This window comes from Anabrus simplex, chromosome 14 (genome assembly GCF_040414725.1).
Source record: "Anabrus simplex isolate iqAnaSimp1 chromosome 14, ASM4041472v1, whole genome shotgun sequence".
Lineage (NCBI taxonomy): Eukaryota > Metazoa > Arthropoda > Insecta > Orthoptera > Tettigoniidae > Anabrus > Anabrus simplex.
The window spans coordinates 88876777-88895263 of record NC_090278.1 but is presented as its reverse complement, the minus strand read 5'-3'; the positions used below and the strand labels follow the sequence as shown (position 1 = coordinate 88895263).

Genomic DNA, 18487 nt, shown 5'->3' with positions numbered 1-18487 from the left:
ACTCACGTAAATCTAATGTCACAACGGGACTTCTGGATCTGCACCGTTTTTATTTTTGGCTAACATTATCATGAGACAAGGTCACTCCATTATGCATCTTTAAGCCTGTTAAAAGAGGCAGCACAAACAAGAAATGAATTTTGTAGTAGTGTAAGACATTGATGGCCTGAACACAGGCACTGAATTTTGTGTAAAAGTTTTTAAATTTATCTGAGCTGGCCTATAAGACTTTTAATGTAATTAAGCATTCACTACTGTGTATCCAAAATTTTCTGACTCTTTTACCACATCATAATGCTCCATTACACAAACTTTTAAGTGTATTTTTTCGAACATTAAATAAAAAAATGGACACATCAACATTTAAGGAATTTATATTCTGAAAATATTATCAAGAATGATACAGTAGAACTTCGATAATTCAAAATCTGTTAATTCAAAATCCCGCCTAATTCAAAGAATCTCTCGTTCCCGGAAACATGAGGTACGTTTTTATATGTTATTTAAATTGTTTAATTTAAAATACAGATAATTCATAATTCGAAGAACAATGTCGGTCCCATTAACGAAATTCAGACATTTAATTCAAAACTGCCTTTACAGTCTTTAAAAATAGTTTTTTACAGAGTAATTTAAATTCAAAATTTATCCACAGCATGACAGAATGCATCTTCCGGAACATGCAGGGGTAGCTTTCCGCTCTTTCACTCACTTCGGTTTGTCTACAGCGTGCTTCACATTTGCTAAGTTTGAGTGAAACCGTAAGCATTTTCTATTCAGTGTTTTAAGGAATAGCACAATTTCATATAACAGGCAGTATGCAGAGAAACAGAATCCGCAAACAATGGCGACACCGAGAACTGGTGAAAAGCATGGTTCATATAATCAATTTGTACGCACCAAAGAACAATATTGTCAATGCCAATGAAAATGTATTGTTTTATTTAATGCCGAACCCAAATGGAGTTATGATTTTAAAGGAGAGAAGTGCCAGCCGGAGAATCGTACAAGGTTGGGGTCGTTGTATTGTGCTGCAATGCACGCGGAAGCGAGAGACTTTCTCCACTCGTCACAGGAAAATTCGATAAGCCACAATGTTTTAAGGGCATTGGGTATTTTCCGTGCAAGTACAGGGCATCTAGGCAGTCCGGATAATATCCAGAATTGTCCGCTATTGTCACTCACTTCTCCTGAAGCTCTCAAAGTACAACATTGTCAAAATAATATGGGTACCAGGGGCCAGTTCCACGAAGGAACTTTGCAACTTTTCACTTTGCACTTTTCAGTTCAGATTTTGTTCCACCATCACTTTTCAGATTTAGCTTGCAAAGTGAAAAGTGAAAAGGTAGGAATCTTTTCACTTTTCAAGCCTGTTATATTCCTCCACTGGTACAGAAATGCTAAGTGCAAAGAAATGAAGTGAAAAGTTTTCAAAATCTTGCAAAGAGATGATTCCCTTTTCATCTCTTAATTAACAAGTATGTACACTAGTTTCTCCGTGTAGAATTTTGTTTGGTGATATAAACAGGTTACGACGTGAGCTTTTGTTAGCATCAAGTGGGGACAGTGATGAAGAATCCAATAAGAGTACGTACAAAGACGAGATTAATATTCGTAACCTCACTTTGACGGACTTTTGCGAATGATTTCGCATTACCCCAACACAGGCTGACTATATTCTTGAAATGATCGGTCATTTATTGAAACATGCAACAAAAAGAAGTCAATTCCTTTCCGAAAAAGAACAAATTCTTATATACATTGGTAGGTAGATGGTGCCCAGCTGCACAGTGTAGCACCAATGCATGAAACATCGAAATCAATTATTTGCACAACTGTTACCAAAGTCGTAGATGTTATAGTAAATGCAGTATTTCCTAACAGTACGTTGGCCTGATAATCCACATAATATAGCGACAGGATTTTTAATGAAGGGTGAATTTCCTTCTGTGTGTGGATGTGTTGACGGTACTCTCGTTAACATCGATGAGTGTCATCATTTGAGAGGTTATCTTTAAAGTTGTCCAAAAGGATGTCACGTTTCTCCTTGACAACTTCCAGCACAGCCAGCTTCTTGCAATACTAACCTTTTATTTCCCATGATAACAACTTAAACGGTACCACAATTATACTGTCAAGTTCGCCGCGAACAGCAAAGCATTAAAATCATAGAGTATTAGGCCTATACAGTTTGCTCATGGAATAAACTCGATCGGATCACTCATTCGCAAAGACTTTTCACTTTGCGAAGAAATTGAAAAGTACAACCTAGATCATGGTGGAACAGAAAGACTTTGCACTTTGCAAGAATTGAAAAGTGAAAAGTGCAAAGTTGCAAAGTTCGTTTGTGGAACAGGCCCCAGGGCATGCAGGTATAGAAGGAAATGAAAAGGCAGATAAACTGGCCAGGAAAGGGGCAGAAACATATTTTGTAGGCCCAGAACCTGTATGCGGGATTTCCTATCGACAAGCCCGACACTACATAGGAAAATGGGTACAAAAAATAAAATAAAATAGAAAACTGGAATAATACTCCAGGATGCAGGCCTGCAAAGGAACTGATAAAAGGACCAAACAAGAAGCATACTAAAGAACTGTTGAAACTCAGCAGAGAAAATATAAGATGGGTAGTATGACTGTTGATTTCTACTTGTATTTGAATCATTCTTTTTTTTTTTCTCTTTCGTTGCGTGAGGTTAAGTTTGCCAGTGATTTATCCAAGTGCATTATTTGGATAATGTAAATGCACCTTGTTGGATACGTCTTGGAAAGAGTTTTTTTTTGCATTGCCTTTGAAAGGTTTAAACTATGAATCAAGGTTAAATGCATGCAGGAACGTGTCTTAGAATATTTTGTGATGCGGCAAGGTTGGCATTTCTGAATTATGAGTTAGCGGTTAATTCAAAATCATGTCATTCGAAGTCCGAATTTTGCATCCCAACGACTTTTATTTAACAAGGTTTTACTGTATATAGTTCTAAGTTTTTAGACTTGTAACAACACATGTTTACTAACAGTACTTTTTATCTTGGATCATAGAAAGTAAGGATGTTTTGCAGGTTTTTTGATATTGCTGATGAAGAGAATGGTATAAATTTCTTGAAACATTTACGATTAATGAATAATGTAGATAACATACCCGCCAACTTTACAAAACCAAAAATCAGGAGATTTAGATATGAAAATCAAGAAAAATCGGGAGGAATCAGGAGATACAATTGGTAAAAACTGCTTACCCTACATGTCTTGCACAATACAGGAGTTCTATGGTATAATATAACACTTATTGTCTCAAAACCCGACTATTGCTATACGAGGCTACAAGGCTAAAAATTACACATCTCTATTCCCTCACAGGAAGTATGTGATTGGTCTCTGATAAAGTCTTCCGAAAATAGTATGAACTCATGCTCCACACGTGTGAATCAGTCATGCACTTAAGATGCCATTACTTAGCAAAAGCATAGATTAATATATTGCATCATGCGCCCGCACGATTATGCAAAGTGCAATGTTATTTTTATCAAGAAATAAATCAAAATTCGCCAGAACTGTCCCCAAAGAGCTCCTAACATATCTAATAAAAAAGTCACTAGTCGCCATCTTTGATATTCTGTCACTAAATTACTAAAAAAAAGACTCCAAATCTGGCGACTAGTCTCTAGAATCGACTAGACTAATGTGATATAGATGTTGATTCCCCCAGACGGTATGCACTAGCCATGCGTCTTGGTGAGTGTGCTAAGTACCAACTGATGAGCCCAACTTAGCAGACAGAGGCAAAATGCTGGCAACCAGGAATGAGTTACCTGGAAAATTTATAATGTCCAATAACGGACCATTTATATTGGTAGACTGATGTGAACGAACACGAACATAGCACGCGAGAACGAGAAATTGACAATCTATATACGCGTCGTGATATACAGGCTTCAATAAATATTGCACATTCGCGCGCATTTCTCATTAATAAACGTTGATATATCATTTGAAAGCAGCGAAGGATTTCCGGCCACTTCTGTACAAAGCTGAAATGGCGAGATTTGAAAACAAATGTTTGAATTTCACCAAAAAATAAGCTAAAATCGGAAGAAATAATAGAATAATCGGGAGGCAGGAAAAACTGTCAAAAATCGGGAGTCTCCCACCTGAATCGGGAAAGTTGGCAGGTATGAGATTAACTATATTTTAGTGAAAACAATAAATATTGACAGGGCGGGCCCAACAATAACCCGTTGTTATTTGATTCATTAATCCACTTGCACACATAATACGAATGATATGAAATGGCGTATGGCTTTTAGTACCGGGAGATCCCAGGACGGGTTCAGCTCGCCAGATGCAGGTCTTTCAATTTGAAGCCCGTAGGCGACCTGCGCGTCGCGTCGCGAGGATGAAATGATGATGAAGACAACACATACACCCAGCCCCCGTCCCAGGGAAATTAACCAACGATTGTTAAAATTCCCGACCCTGTCGGGAATTGAACCTGTGACCAAAGGCCAGCACGCTAACCAGTTAGCCATGGAGCCAGACAAGCGAATGATGAGATCAGCAGTATTCTCGCAATCGACCAGTGCGTGTTCGAGTGTCTTCGGCACGCTGAGGTCACTTGGATAGATAGCATTTAAAAAAAAGACATGGCTCCAACATGTTTGGTGGAGGATAGATGATAGTATTGTAATAAATATGATCTCAAATTTACCTGCAATAGATTTTCTTTGCGAAAATGTTTGTTGCAACCATCCTTAGGACACATAAACGCATCGTTCTCCATTTGAATCTTCAAGCTACCAACAAGCACTGGAAGGGGAAAACAAAAGTTCTTTCAGACTTATGCAACAACAGAAAGAGGCCATAATAATAAAATTATTCATGAAAAAATGAATTTACAAAATAAACTACTCATTTGCCAGATGCGTTCACTTCAATGCTGTCAACGAGTGTCTCTCTCATTTACTCTACTGTTGCAAAGACAAAAGGGTGAGAAAACTGGGCAATCTAACTTCAGTTTAAGCCAATGATACACTAAATATTCCAGCAGAACCTTGATGCATCGTTCCCTGAACGGTTGTTTACCCGTGTTCATCGTTCAATTTATTCGGTACCAAAAATGTTCTATATAAATCAGTGTTAAATTTCCCCGCATCTATCATTCCTCGAACTATCGCCAAATCACATCGATCGTCAAAAAAATATTTGTCCTCGGCCACAATTTTCCCGCATGGATCGATCGTACATAAGAAAAATATACACAAACATTTTTTGAATTTAAGGAGACAGCTCAATACTCCAGTATATAATAGCAGCAACATGTTACGCGAGAATGTACGAGCGATTTTGAGTTACTAGTCTTGAGCAAGGATCTTGTAGGCCAGAGTGCTGTTAGCAAGATGTTTACGTGTAACCTCACTACAAGACTCCTGGTGCCAACACTTCTCCTTGACACACTAATCGACCCCTAGAAGTACTTTTGTTTACAAGAATTAAAACAGAGGCACTGTAAAATTCAAATTTGTCACCATTTTCTGTGTTGCTACAGGCTGGCTAGGGCTGCCACCTTGATTAAAAATGAGAAAATCACGCAGTTTAAAATAGTCACGATGTGCAGCAGGTACATCTTGCGCGTTGAATTTCTAACTTCTGTGGCAATGTCCGAGCTGTGCTGTGTGGGATCTCTAACTTATCGTTTGGGAAGGGTCTACGGAATATTTAGCAAATTACATGGCATTTTCAATATGGGAAGTGTACTCAAATCTACCTGAATCCTGGCCACATGCCATTATTATTACCAAATTACAGGTTATCATTAACTTACAATAAGAGAACTGACCTTAAATGTTTTCAGTTATTAAGAGATGTAAAGACAAGTGAAACGAAACGCATAAAAGTCACGCTTTTTATTTTCATCGCATGTACCATGGTTCCAATATTTTGATACCGTGCTCGTATATATAGTATGCGTATGTCCGGCGCCATGGCTAAATGGTTAGCGCGTTGGCCTTCGGTTCAAGGGATCTCTATTGGGTTGGGGATTTTTAACTTTCCTCGGTTAATTTTGATGGTTCGGGGGCTGAGTGTGTGCCGACTTACGCATTAGGCTTCATCATTGGTAGGGCCACATTTCCATACGCCCGTAGATCACCTATCACGCGACAACTCGCAAGACCTGCACTCGGCTTCGGCGGCCACAAGCCATTATTACTGTTGATATAATATTATTATTTAGTACGTTTACTTGTAGGATTCAGATCGATCTGATATAATGTAATATAATAATAATATAATATAATGAGCCAGTAAATATGTTTACCTGTATAAATGATGAACAATTGCTATCATATAATAAGATGGCCAGCCCTTGTGATGAACAAAATCACGATAACCTTCTCTTGGTGGTAAAATTGGAATGTGCGTTCGGTACTGCACCAATTACATTTGGAATACAACAAATACTTTCAAAACCGAAAGTTATCTCCTGGGCTTCTAAAGCATTTGGCGTTTTTAAATTCACAATATAATGCTTCACATACATCGTACACACATATGTGTACAACTGACTTGTGTGTCCCAAACTGGTCTGCAACCATGTGATATTCTGCATGAGGCTAGACTAGTTCGTACAAGGCAATGACAACTTTCTTTTCAACAGAAAAATGGGTTGTCTTACACAAAATTCACTGGATTTAAAGTATGGTTGAAGACATTGATATATATACTGGAATGTTCCATAACTCATCCTAAAATTTTCTAGCCAGTCCTGTTCTGTGAAGTTGTAGTGTACAATGCGTTCCCACCACTCATGACTCCTCTCTTTAACCCAACAGCATTTCTGTGTGTTTTAGTTTTCAGAGTTGTTTGTAGGTAAGCACGATTCTCAATATGCAATTGCTGAAATCCACAGAAGTGGTGTTTGTTTTTAAAAAACATCTACTCATAATATTTAACCTTAATTTTATACTTCGCAACTTCAGTACGTATGAAAATATAAACACCTCACGATTAGTTACAGTATATCAATCAAAGAATGTAGGTGATATTGATTTTACTACTATTCTGCATCGTTCGTATACGTCGATGTTACCTGGTAGATTCAATATGGTAAGTGTACTCAAATCGATCTCAATCCCTGTGTAAACAATACTTATTATAATTACATGACGAAAAATGCCCAAATACAGTACCCGTATTTTATTTATTATTTTGCTTTCCCCCTATGTTTTATGTCACCCGCATTTATCTTTTTCCTGCATGCATCGTCACTTTCCCCCCTCCCCCTTGAAAAACAATGCATCGAGGTTTTACTGCATTTCACTTTTAATGGCATCTGGAAATTTTATTACCTCTGTAAAAGAATATTAATTTATTGTGCATAATACAAAATAACTGGCAAATGAAATAATGCAAAATGCAAGGTTGGATAAGGAGATCAGTAGAAGGATACAAGCAGAAAATACATTCTACCAGAATGTAAGGAACCTGGTGTGGAACAGAGAAGTTCGTATGAAATGTAAAGAGCTGTACTATACCCATATGTTAACGTATGCATGACAGACTTGGACTTTAACAGCAAGAAATGAGAGAAAAATTAAGGCCAGTGAGATGAAATTCCTGAAGAGTATGGTAGGGAAGACAAGGAGAGACAGAGTAAGAAGAACCGACAGACAGAATGGAGAACAATATATTGAGATGGTTTGGACATGGTATGAGGATGGAAGAGGCAAGGATACGAAAACAAGATTTGGAGGCTAAGATGCCAAGGTGCAAAAAATAAAATAAAAAATAATTCTGTGAGTTCTTTAATGTGCCAGTAAATCTACCAATACAAGGCTCATTTATTTGAGCACCTACAAGTTGGGCTCAAAGGACAGCGTTCTACTGTCCGAGCTACTCATCCCGGTTCATTCAATTAGAATAGAAGTCTGTTATGGCAAGGTTTCATAACGATGAAAAATTTACTCACTATAACTGATATTTTGTAAAAGAAAATAAAAAAATTAGTATGAACCAGCAATCAGTTTGTTCAAAACTTACGTTTTAGCAGATGATATTCATTCTATGGCTTACTAGTTACATCACTCTTTTTTCTTTTTTTTTAAAAAAAATTTGTTTTACGTCTCACCGACACAGATAGGTCTTATGACGACGATGGGACAGGAAAAGGCTACAGGTGTGAAGGAAGTGGCTGTGGCCTTAATTAAGGTACAGCTCCAGCATTTGCCTGGTGTGGAAATGGGATAACACTGAAAACCATTTTCAAGGAAGCCAGACAGTGGGGTTCAAACCCACTATCTCCTGAATGCAAGCTGACAGCTACATGACCCAAGCCCTGCAGCCACTTGTTCGGTCCTAACCTAACTTTTTAACCATGCATGCATCATGCCCCAGTAGAGTAATTATAACCTTTCACTGCAAATTTAAGTGGAAGAAGGCTTTTTCTGAAATACCACGCGTGATAACATATACAAGCCAATCTCTGAAATCAGTGATGCACATTGCCGTATCTTGAGCATTGTTGCGTTCTTATTTAATTTCAGTGCCTCGAATTAAACTCAAGAATTTATTTACTTCAGCCTTTATTTCTAACGAGTTTAACAAGTGCTACTGGCCATGTTATTCATGCACCTATTACAGAAACATGTTCTCCCCTTTCACTTCAAATTTGAATGTTTGCAAATGCCTGTTTAATCCACTTGACGGGTATTACTGATAAGACTTCAACAGCGCTTTTGAATGTCGCTCGAGAAAGCTCGGCAGCGCCCATAACGAGAAATTGATACAGAACCGTAATAAACTCGTATGCTGGACTGTATAAATGTCGATAACAGAAAAAATAAGGCATGTGAAAACACCTTCACTCGTGATACTGGATGAATCTGTGAAAGGGTTCTCGGTGTAACCGAAAGATATTACATAGTTTAAGATAAGAATTTTCAAAGGACATTAAAATACTGTTGTTATAACAGGGTTCTAGCAATACGCCATACTCTCTATAAAGGATTATTGCTGTATAAACAAGAAATTTGCACACTGTAAAAATGAATAGCATAAATCATACACCGAAAATAATTTTCACAGGAAATATAAAGACAGTATTAAAGATGCATTCTGAGAAAGAAGTGTGGGGAATATCTTACCTCCTCCATCTGTACCTTCATCTGGTAATCTTCCAGCGGACAAAGGCGCTACAGTTGTCGTGTATGGTGGTAGAGGTGATCGTGGAGATGAACCGTCCGGTCCTGTGCCCCCACCACCACCATCCTCAGCCTGAGGCACTCTCACTTTGGGTAGTAACGTCTTCACTCGTCTCACAGGCTGTTCCTCAGAAGTGGATGGGACTGGTGGTTTACCTCGACCAATTCCACGTAGTCTACAAAAATAGTACTTATTAGCAAACAACCACAAGAACTGAAACATTTGTATTAGACATTACAACAAGCAAAATCCAGTTCAATATTCTATAATATAGTGGAATCTGGTTATTGCCTTCCCTGGTTAGTACAGCACAAACCCACAAATCTGAGGCAACGTGGACTGACGACACCTTGGATAGAAACGGTGGAATCTGTAGCAAATCACCGTCGTAGGTTGGAAATGACAAAACTGTTGCCACTGATGTAGTACAAATATTTAACTATTACAACTTGTCTTATAAAATAGGAAATTGTAAATAACAGTACTTAATGGAGTAGTAAATCAAATTACACTTTCTTTGCCAAAGTACTGAAATGTTTGTTGTTTCAGCCTGTGCTTGCCTGCCCCTTAAGTTGCACCACTGTCTCAACCAGAGCAACTTCAAATTGGCTGCTACCACCCAAGGATGCTTCAAATTTTCAAATTTAGGGTATCTTCATGTAAATCATTGCCTCTAACACTGACTAGAAGACCACTCAGCTAAATGTAGTTTTCTCTCTGCCCAGAGAACATTAATTTATTTTTTTCCAGAATGAGAATCCAAGCTTTTTCTGAAAGACCAAACTGAGGGTAATTTAAAAAAAAAGTTTTGTTGTTTAGAAATATATGTATACTCTTCACAAAATCAATGTGGTTTGTTTCCAGTTGATTTAGAATTAATCATATCAAAATTTTGACATTCACTAACTGATGTACCAGTGCTTCGCTACGGGATTCTCAGAAAGACTGTCTTTGTGGTTTTCCTAACTGAAGTCAACTTAGGCCCTTACAAAAAGTCAGTAGGAATGTACCAATTAAAAGCAATGTTATCATATAGGCCTAAAATACTCGATCAAATGAAAAAACCCACATTTTCTCACTTTCAAAGAACAGTACTACGGTGCCGATCCAACAGCCCAAAGTTCCAGAGCTGGAATGACGAGGCCGCAGACAGCCGTGAGCACACCTCTGCCATTATTCCGCTAAACATGCAAGCTGCTCATTCCAATCAGTGCCTCAGAGTAGGGATTGAATAGTTCGCATGCTGTGATGAACCAGTTCGTTACATTCCAGTAGCATCAGAAAATTTATGAATCAAGGAATGGCATGCTAAAGAAGAACGTTAACTAAGTCCCCAGCTACTTCCTGCCAATATTCAGACAGGCTGTTATACTTGGTCGACTGGTCGAGATGGCTGTGCGATTAGGGGCGCGCTGCTGTGAGCTTGCATCCGAGAGGTAGTGGGTTCGAACCCCACTGACGGCACCCCTGAAGATGATTTTCCATGGTCTCCCATTTTCACAACAGGCAAATGCTGGGGCTGTACCGTAATTAAAGCCTGAGCCACTTCCTTCGCACTCCTAGCCCTTTCCTATCCCATCATCGCCATAAGACCTATCTGTGTAGGTGCAATGTAAAGCAAATTAAGAAAAAAAATACTCTGTATACAACAGTAATCGTATCTATCGGAGATGAGTGCAACAGAGACACAAAGCACATCAAAACAAACAATGGTCAATGTAATGTTATTGTTGATCAATGTTATGAGCTTTCTGTATTGTAGGCCTTCACATTTAGTTCTCTTTCGACTCTGTGATATTAGACGTCTTACAAAATTATTTATAGCGTAAACTGTAGTGCCTTATTCCCCGACTTTACATACCGATTTTCTTCTTTCTTCGATGCTGGCCATCTAATGACCACGGAAAGTAACCATGTGTATTCATCTTAATTCTTCTTTTCTTGACTTCCAATAGTTCTTCATCCTTTCCCTTTGCTGTTTCCTCCTTTCTTGTGTCCAGATGTTGTTATTTCCTTTCCTCTTTCCTTCTCCTGGAAACCATTGAAATTTTGTATCAATCTTCTGAAAGTTGTTTTGTCTTGTATTACCCATTTTCTCACGACTCGACGCCGGTATGGACTCAGCAACAAAAATCCAAATTCATGAATATCTCTATCATCATAGCCGGTACGGTAAAAGTGTATAAGACATAAATGATCGTAAATTTAATGCTATAGAACTTTAGTTATGCAGTATTTGTCGACAGTACCACTAATACACAAATATTTGAGACTTAAATTTTAGGCCTTCCTCTAAACTACCATTTCACCGAGCATTAATAAAATTATTTATAGCCTAGATTGTACCGCTGACTTTTCATACTGATTTTCATTAAGATAGGACCACTAATAACAAATACTTGAGAATTAAATTTTAGGCCTTACCCTGAACTACCATTTCTTTCAGCGTGAATAAGATTATTTACGGCCTAGATTGTAGCAGCATATTCCCGGACTTGACATACCGATTTTCATTAAATTATCTTCAGACATTTTCTCGTGATGCGTTTACATACAGACAGACAGAAATTACGGAAAATTAAAGATTGCATTTCCTTGTTACTATGGACACGACCAATACAGAAATACCATCCTTTTTAATTTCTGAGCAAATGTACAGACAAAACTCTTATTTTATGTATATAGATTCATCGGTTGGAATGCTGTAACATATGACTTTAGACGCATGTGGGTTTTTTTTTCTTTTTCCCCTTTCACTGTGATATACAAGTTCAGCCACTTGTAGGATGCTAATTAATTTATTATTTAACCACCTATTCAATACATTATAGTTTTATACAATTAGGATTTAATCATTATTACCTTATGAAATATGAGATATGTTTCGCCCTTCATAGAAGGCATCTTCAGTTACTGTACCTCCTCAAGGTTAAATCAGGCACCTGATTTATAATCAAAATATAATTATTAAGATTTAATACTAGCAAACTTAAAATAGGAGTAGTCAAGAGGAAAACCGAATAACAATTTTGGTATTATTCTGAATGGCAACAATATTAGCCATTGGCTGTTGATTAATAGTTGTGACAAAGGTACATAGTGCGGTGCTTAGTAGCAGTGGTCTGTTTTGAATATATAATATTACATTTTTGGAATGTTAGGAAAAACATTCCAGCAGTATAAGAATGTTAATTGAGACCTTGTTCAGAAGTCGTAAAAATTGAAAAACTATCTGGTTGAAGTCTTAGGTTCGAGATTTTTGGTTTGCAATAAGTACCGTATTTACGCGAATAATACCCGCACATTTTTTAAAAAATTTGGGGCACGAAATCGGGGCGCGCGTTTTATTTGCGTCAATGTTGGCATTTTTTTTCAAAATCAGCCTTCCTAAATTTAGGGTGCAGGATTATTCGGTGGCGGGGATTATTTGAGGCACGAAATTGGGATGCGTTTTTTTACGTCAAAGTTGGCATTTCTTCTTTTTTTCAAAATAAGCCTACCTAAAGTTAGGGTGCGGGGATTATGCGCGTAAATACGGTAATTGATGGTTTAACATTTAGCGTAAACGGTCAACTGATTGGAGTATCTTAACTTGTTTACATACTTTAAAAAAGGAGCAGTCGAAAAGAAAGATGGAGTGAACAATTTTTGGTACTATTGTGAATAACAATAACAGCCTTTAGCTGTTGATAAATAGTTGTTAAATATTGCATTTTTTAGAATGTTAGGAAAAACGTCCTAGCAATATGAGAATGGTTAATTTAGACCTTATTCGGAAATAATGTCGTAAAACTGAAAAAAGGAAACAACAGGTTGAACTCTTTGGCTCGTAATATAAGCCTTGTAATAGTAATTGGTGATTTAACATTTGGCGTAGTCCATAGCGAAGAGATGGAATGTTAAAGTAAAACAACAATTCGGAGTATCTTGACTTGTTTGAGTTGTTTTACTTTAACATTTGATCTCCGTTGAATACAAAAGAATTACGATTTCACTTGAACCTAGACACACCGAAGTGAGTGAAAGTACGGAAAGCTACACTGTACGTACCAAAAGGCGCATTGTATCGTGACGCGGATAAATGTTGAATTTAAGTTACTCTGTAAAATACTATTTTTTTAAATGTAAAGGCAGTTCTGAATTCAATTTCTGTTAAAATCATGTGTAGTGGTTGCTGACTACCTTGAATATTTGTTTGTGTCTGGGAGTGTTCAGAAGAAAATCGCAGACTTTTTCAAAAAATAAAGTCGAGGAGATAATGTACCTGTAGAATTTGAGACGCTAAAAACTTCTTGCAAGTACCTGCACTTTATATCAGTACTTCATGTAAATATATGTATCTTAATTTTGCTCTCATTTAATAAATACAGTATGAAGGTTTTTGTTCTAGTGGCTTTACATCGCACCAACACATGCAGGTCTTACAGCGACAATGGGATAAGAAAGGGCTAAGAGTGGGATGAAAGCGGCCGTGGCCTTAAGGTACAGCCCACATACATACGGCCAACTCACCCGGTATTAAGGTTTGTGTTTTTTTTTTTAATGTGTAAATTCACGTTGAAATAACGCAGATTCTTCAACAGGTTTAGCAATAGGTGAGTTCTTAAGAAATAACTTACAGTATTTCATTATAACAAAATTTCACTATAACAAATTAATTTCTGAGATCCCCAAAATTTTGTTATACTGGTATTTTACTGTACTAGTAATTTGTGGCAAGCTGGAACAAACTTATTCCAGTGCTCTAATCGGTATCTTCTCAGGCTATGAGCAAACTATAACCTATGAACCTTTGATGGTAAGCATCGTCGGTCATTCAAATCCACTAGCATAAAATATGACTATCTGTTCATAAGAGAGTTTATGACTTTATGAATTCACCCTACGTTACCCACAAAAATCACAAATTCTTTGACATGTACAAGTTCCATATTATTATATTAATAATAAGTTATTTGGTGACAAAACATTTTTCATGTCTCCTGTAAAATTCCATTTTTTGTTACTTAAGACAATCTGGCTTTCTAGGGATAATGATATTAGGAGACAAGCAATATTGAAAGATTGTGTGTTTGGTTGGCCATTTTTGTTGAGTTGTGTTTTGTTGTGTACTTAGCACCTCTTGGCAAGTTCTCCTTGTACTTGACCCAACTAAAAGCTGAAAGAATAGTTCAACTACAATGCGCTTGTGAAAATTTAGGCCTATAGCCTTGTGCACCACCCAGCTATCCCTTAAATTAAACACAGAGTTTCAAGAAATCCTGCTCAGCCCTTTTCCCATGATGTAGTAACAAACGCACAAATAGACAGACAAAAATTTCATTGAGAAAACAGCTGACTTTTTGTATTCCTTCTCAGAGATACAAACGAAGTGCAAGTTTGAAAAATGATGCGTCCACACAAAATTATGATTTCATTTAAATGGATATTGTAGTTACAAAGGAACTCACTGTCCAGGCAGACTAGCCTTGCTAGCTGCAGCGGCGTCTCGAGCTGTCCATCTCATCTTCCGTCTTCCCAGAGAGAAGTCAAACTGTTCCCTTGGGAATTCTTCACCTTTTTCCTCAAAGTAATTCCTCAACTCATGACGGGAACGGAACTTGCGACCTTGTGGACTGTTAACAAAATGAGAAGAAGAAATAAATAAGACATCCATTAAAGAAAACAACACCCATCATGAAGGTCAAGCGTTTATCTTTGTGACATTTTCAGTTCCCAAGAATCAAACTGCAATCTCCACCCAAAAATTAATTTACACAAGGTACTATTTACATTCATTGCCAAGTTGTTAACAGTATAACAGAAACTTCATACTGAAGTAGTTATATATTCTGGAAGTCTCTAGGTCATACTTCCACCGTAATTGAAGCATATATATTTGTTGTTCATTACTAAAGTTATGTGCCACTACAAAGAACATTACACAGCAGAACAAGAGAGATCAGAACACAGATTCCACTCAATAATGAAAACAGTCTACTCATGATTGACAAATGAATGTTTATATGTAATGTGGCCAAAAATTGCTATTGAATTAAATTTACATCTAAGCATGTCTTGTCTCCTTATTAATTACCGCTTAGGGGGAAACTGACTTTTACATCGTCCTGTAAAGTATCAAGTCAAGTATATTAAAAAATGAAAGTGTGGGATACTTTCATTCATTCGAGGGGAAGGGTGTTTCACAAATTTTTTGAGTATGGTAGGGTCTTGCTATAGGAAAAATGTTTGGAAGACACTGATTTATATGTTCACTATATCTCTGTTCAACACTCTTAGGACTAAAAGATTACAGTTTGTGGATGCCAGTCATCTTAGGAAATAAAAAAACACAAGTTCAGGTTCAACTAGAACAAGACATTAGTGAGTGGTCATGACAAGAGGAAACTGGGGTAGAAGGGGATAACCAAACTGAAAGGAGAGGCATTGGAAGTAGCAGGTTTTTTTAAAATACCTGTTTAATGTTGCCGTAACACATGAAAGGTTTCAAGCGACAGAAGAATGGGAGTCGTGGCCATGCCATTAATTAACTCGACAGCAAAGAATGACGTGTAGCACGCATCATGCAGTAGCCGTCTGCTGCAGTGGAGTGACGTGTCTGACACGCACTGCACTTCAACGTCGTTCTATCACGTGAGATTCCTTCAAACTACAGTAGCACCCCACTTAACCGAAATGCTCTTGCAAAATTGTATTTTTATAATTTGTTTTTACCCTCTTGTTCTTAGCCGTCTGTATTAGTAATTCTCTTGCTATATGTGCTGAGAACTACTAGGCAAACCCTATTTTTACATTATGACTTATGCCAGAATGCACGTGTAGCATAAAACAAAACCATTTCTTGCCCTCTAGTTCGTTCCATGATACACTTTTCTTGAGCAAGCAGGAATTATTATTACTGTATTATTACTAGTATTATTATTATTATTATTATTATTATTATTACTGTATTATTCGTCAGGAAGATTATGCAGATGACTTCGACCTTGACAATAGCAGTTCTGAGAATTGAGTTACATCAGATGATGGATTTAATGCATAGGAGGTAATATTGATTTCAAATTTTTATTAAAATATATTATCACAATTTTTAATTACAGTACTGTAATAAAATTACTGTGTACAATATTCAGTTCAGTAGTAACAAAAAATTGTTTCATTATTTCAGATTGCTTTGCGCTCTGTTTAAGAAAGCAATGAATCTACACCAGCTGATGTATGGTTGATTAAACGGTGGCGTCACATAGCTGCACGATAGCGCTGCAACAAGAATATTCAGAAGGAAATCACTGATTTTATACGAGTGATATTACGTAAACATTTTTATGTTAATATACAGTATGCACCTGTGCTTAACAGAGTTTAAGCATTTTTTTTTTTTTTTTGACATTAAACTTCCAAAAATATTTACCATGTGTCATCCGAAAACACGCGTCAACCGAAGTGGCTCCGCCCCATTTATTTCAGATAAATGGGGTTCTACTGTATGTCCGAGGTCTCTTCACAGCCATCTAGATAAAGCTTCATTCTTTCGTTTCATATATCTATCGATCCATTTTAACAATTTTTCACCTCATTATCGATGTGTAAAATTTAATGACTGTTTGGTCGTGTACTTTTCCCGCAATGGCGTCGGTAAACAAACATAATTTTCCTAGCGATGTTATACTAGGCATGTTAAACGAGTGTTTTAGTGATTATGAGGATAGTAGTTATAATCTTAGTGATGATTCTGATGACAGCGATGTTGATATTGCCGAATTACACCGTGATCAGGCTAAAATGGTACAGAAGTGTTTCCGACACTATTCGATCTAGATGTGGTAGTACTGCATGTAATTTTTACTCAAATAACATGGATAATTACGAAAGAAATCAGCATTTTGTAAGGTCTTTTCACCTCAAGGTTTAGCTCTATATGTCGTGCAACCAGTAAAGTTTTTCAAGCTTTCTTTTTCTTTTTTTACTTGAACTCGTCCAGCTCAGTGTAACGGAAACAAATCATTTCACTCAGCGGAACATAATGTCCTGAGGAATGTTATTTCAATTTCCATCTCGGGTAAGGGAATTGATTCCAGTCAACGAAAATGAGATGTACGACACCTTAGCCCTCTTTATGTTGATGGGAATAGTACAGAAACTAAATTTTAGGTCTTACTTCTTGAAAAATTGTACATTATCATGCCCCTTATTTGATTCATATTTTTAGACAAATTTGAATCCATATGCAAATTGCTTCACTTAAGCAAGACTAAACACACTGTATATGGTGGACCGAAAAGCTATTTCCAATATAATCAAAATTGGTTGGAAATTAACAGAGATACAGTACAACAAAACAGTTTGGTGCACAGGAATATTAGCCTTTAAATGCTCAGTGAAAGCTCCTCCTGCATCCAGTAAAGGCTAGATTTTTTAATGCCCTCGCTCAGTACAACCCCAGTATTTGCCTGATGTGAAAATGAGAAACCATCATCAGGGCTGCCGACGGTGAGGTTTGAAACCACTATCTCCCGAACGCAAGCTCACAGCTGCGCGATCCTATCTGATCACTCGGTATGAGTACTTGGGAACCAGGATAATGAATTATGGAACTGATAAAAGATAAAATAAGTCACAGAATACAGCAAGATAGTGGATTCTATTGAAGTGTAAGAAATTTGGTATGGAAAGCTGATGATTCAATTCAGTGTAAGAAAACCCTTTACAAGTCTTATTACATGCCGACATTGACCTATACGGCTACAATGGTGACCAAGGATGAGAGAAGAAGAATACAGGCGATGGAAATTAAGTCTATGAAAAGTATGAAAGGTAAAAACACAATCGTCAGAAATCTACTCTGGGACTGCAAAATACCACAAAAAGCAAAAACAACACTGTATCTATCACACCTACTTCGTACAGATTCTCACATATGGTTTAGAGACATGTACTCTACTGAACAATGACTACAGCAGAATTCAGGCAACAGAAATGAGATTCATTAGAACTTTGAATGAAACAACTCGAACGGGCAAAATCAGGAATGAAGTAGACAGGGAGGCTGCTGTCACTGAGGTCCCTATTACCGGTGTAATAATGAAGTACGGGCACATTATGAGAATGAAGAGCGAGACACCTGCCAGACAGTACTTTGACCTTATTGTCCAAGAAATGAGACCAAAGGGAAAGCCACGGAAATGCTGGATACACACAATGAATTCAGATGTGGAGGAGAGAGGTCCCAAATGGGAAGATGTCCTGTAACAGAAGATGTATGCAGACAGGAAGAGATGGCAAGCGCTTGCAC

General features: G+C 37.3%; 1 protein-coding gene across 1 annotated transcript in view; it reads right to left on the bottom strand.

The window, feature by feature from the left end:
* LOC136885661 (uncharacterized) overlaps nt 1-18487 on the bottom strand; it is a 220675-nt gene that overhangs the window by 119295 nt on the left and 82893 nt on the right. The window contains exons 9-11 of the mRNA XM_067158354.2: nt 14646-14810; nt 9138-9370; nt 4706-4803 (exon numbers count right to left, since the gene is read on the bottom strand). Coding sequence (XP_067014455.2) covers nt 4706-4803; nt 9138-9370; nt 14646-14810 — 496 coding nt within the window. The remainder of the gene's footprint in view (nt 1-4705; nt 4804-9137; nt 9371-14645; nt 14811-18487) is intronic.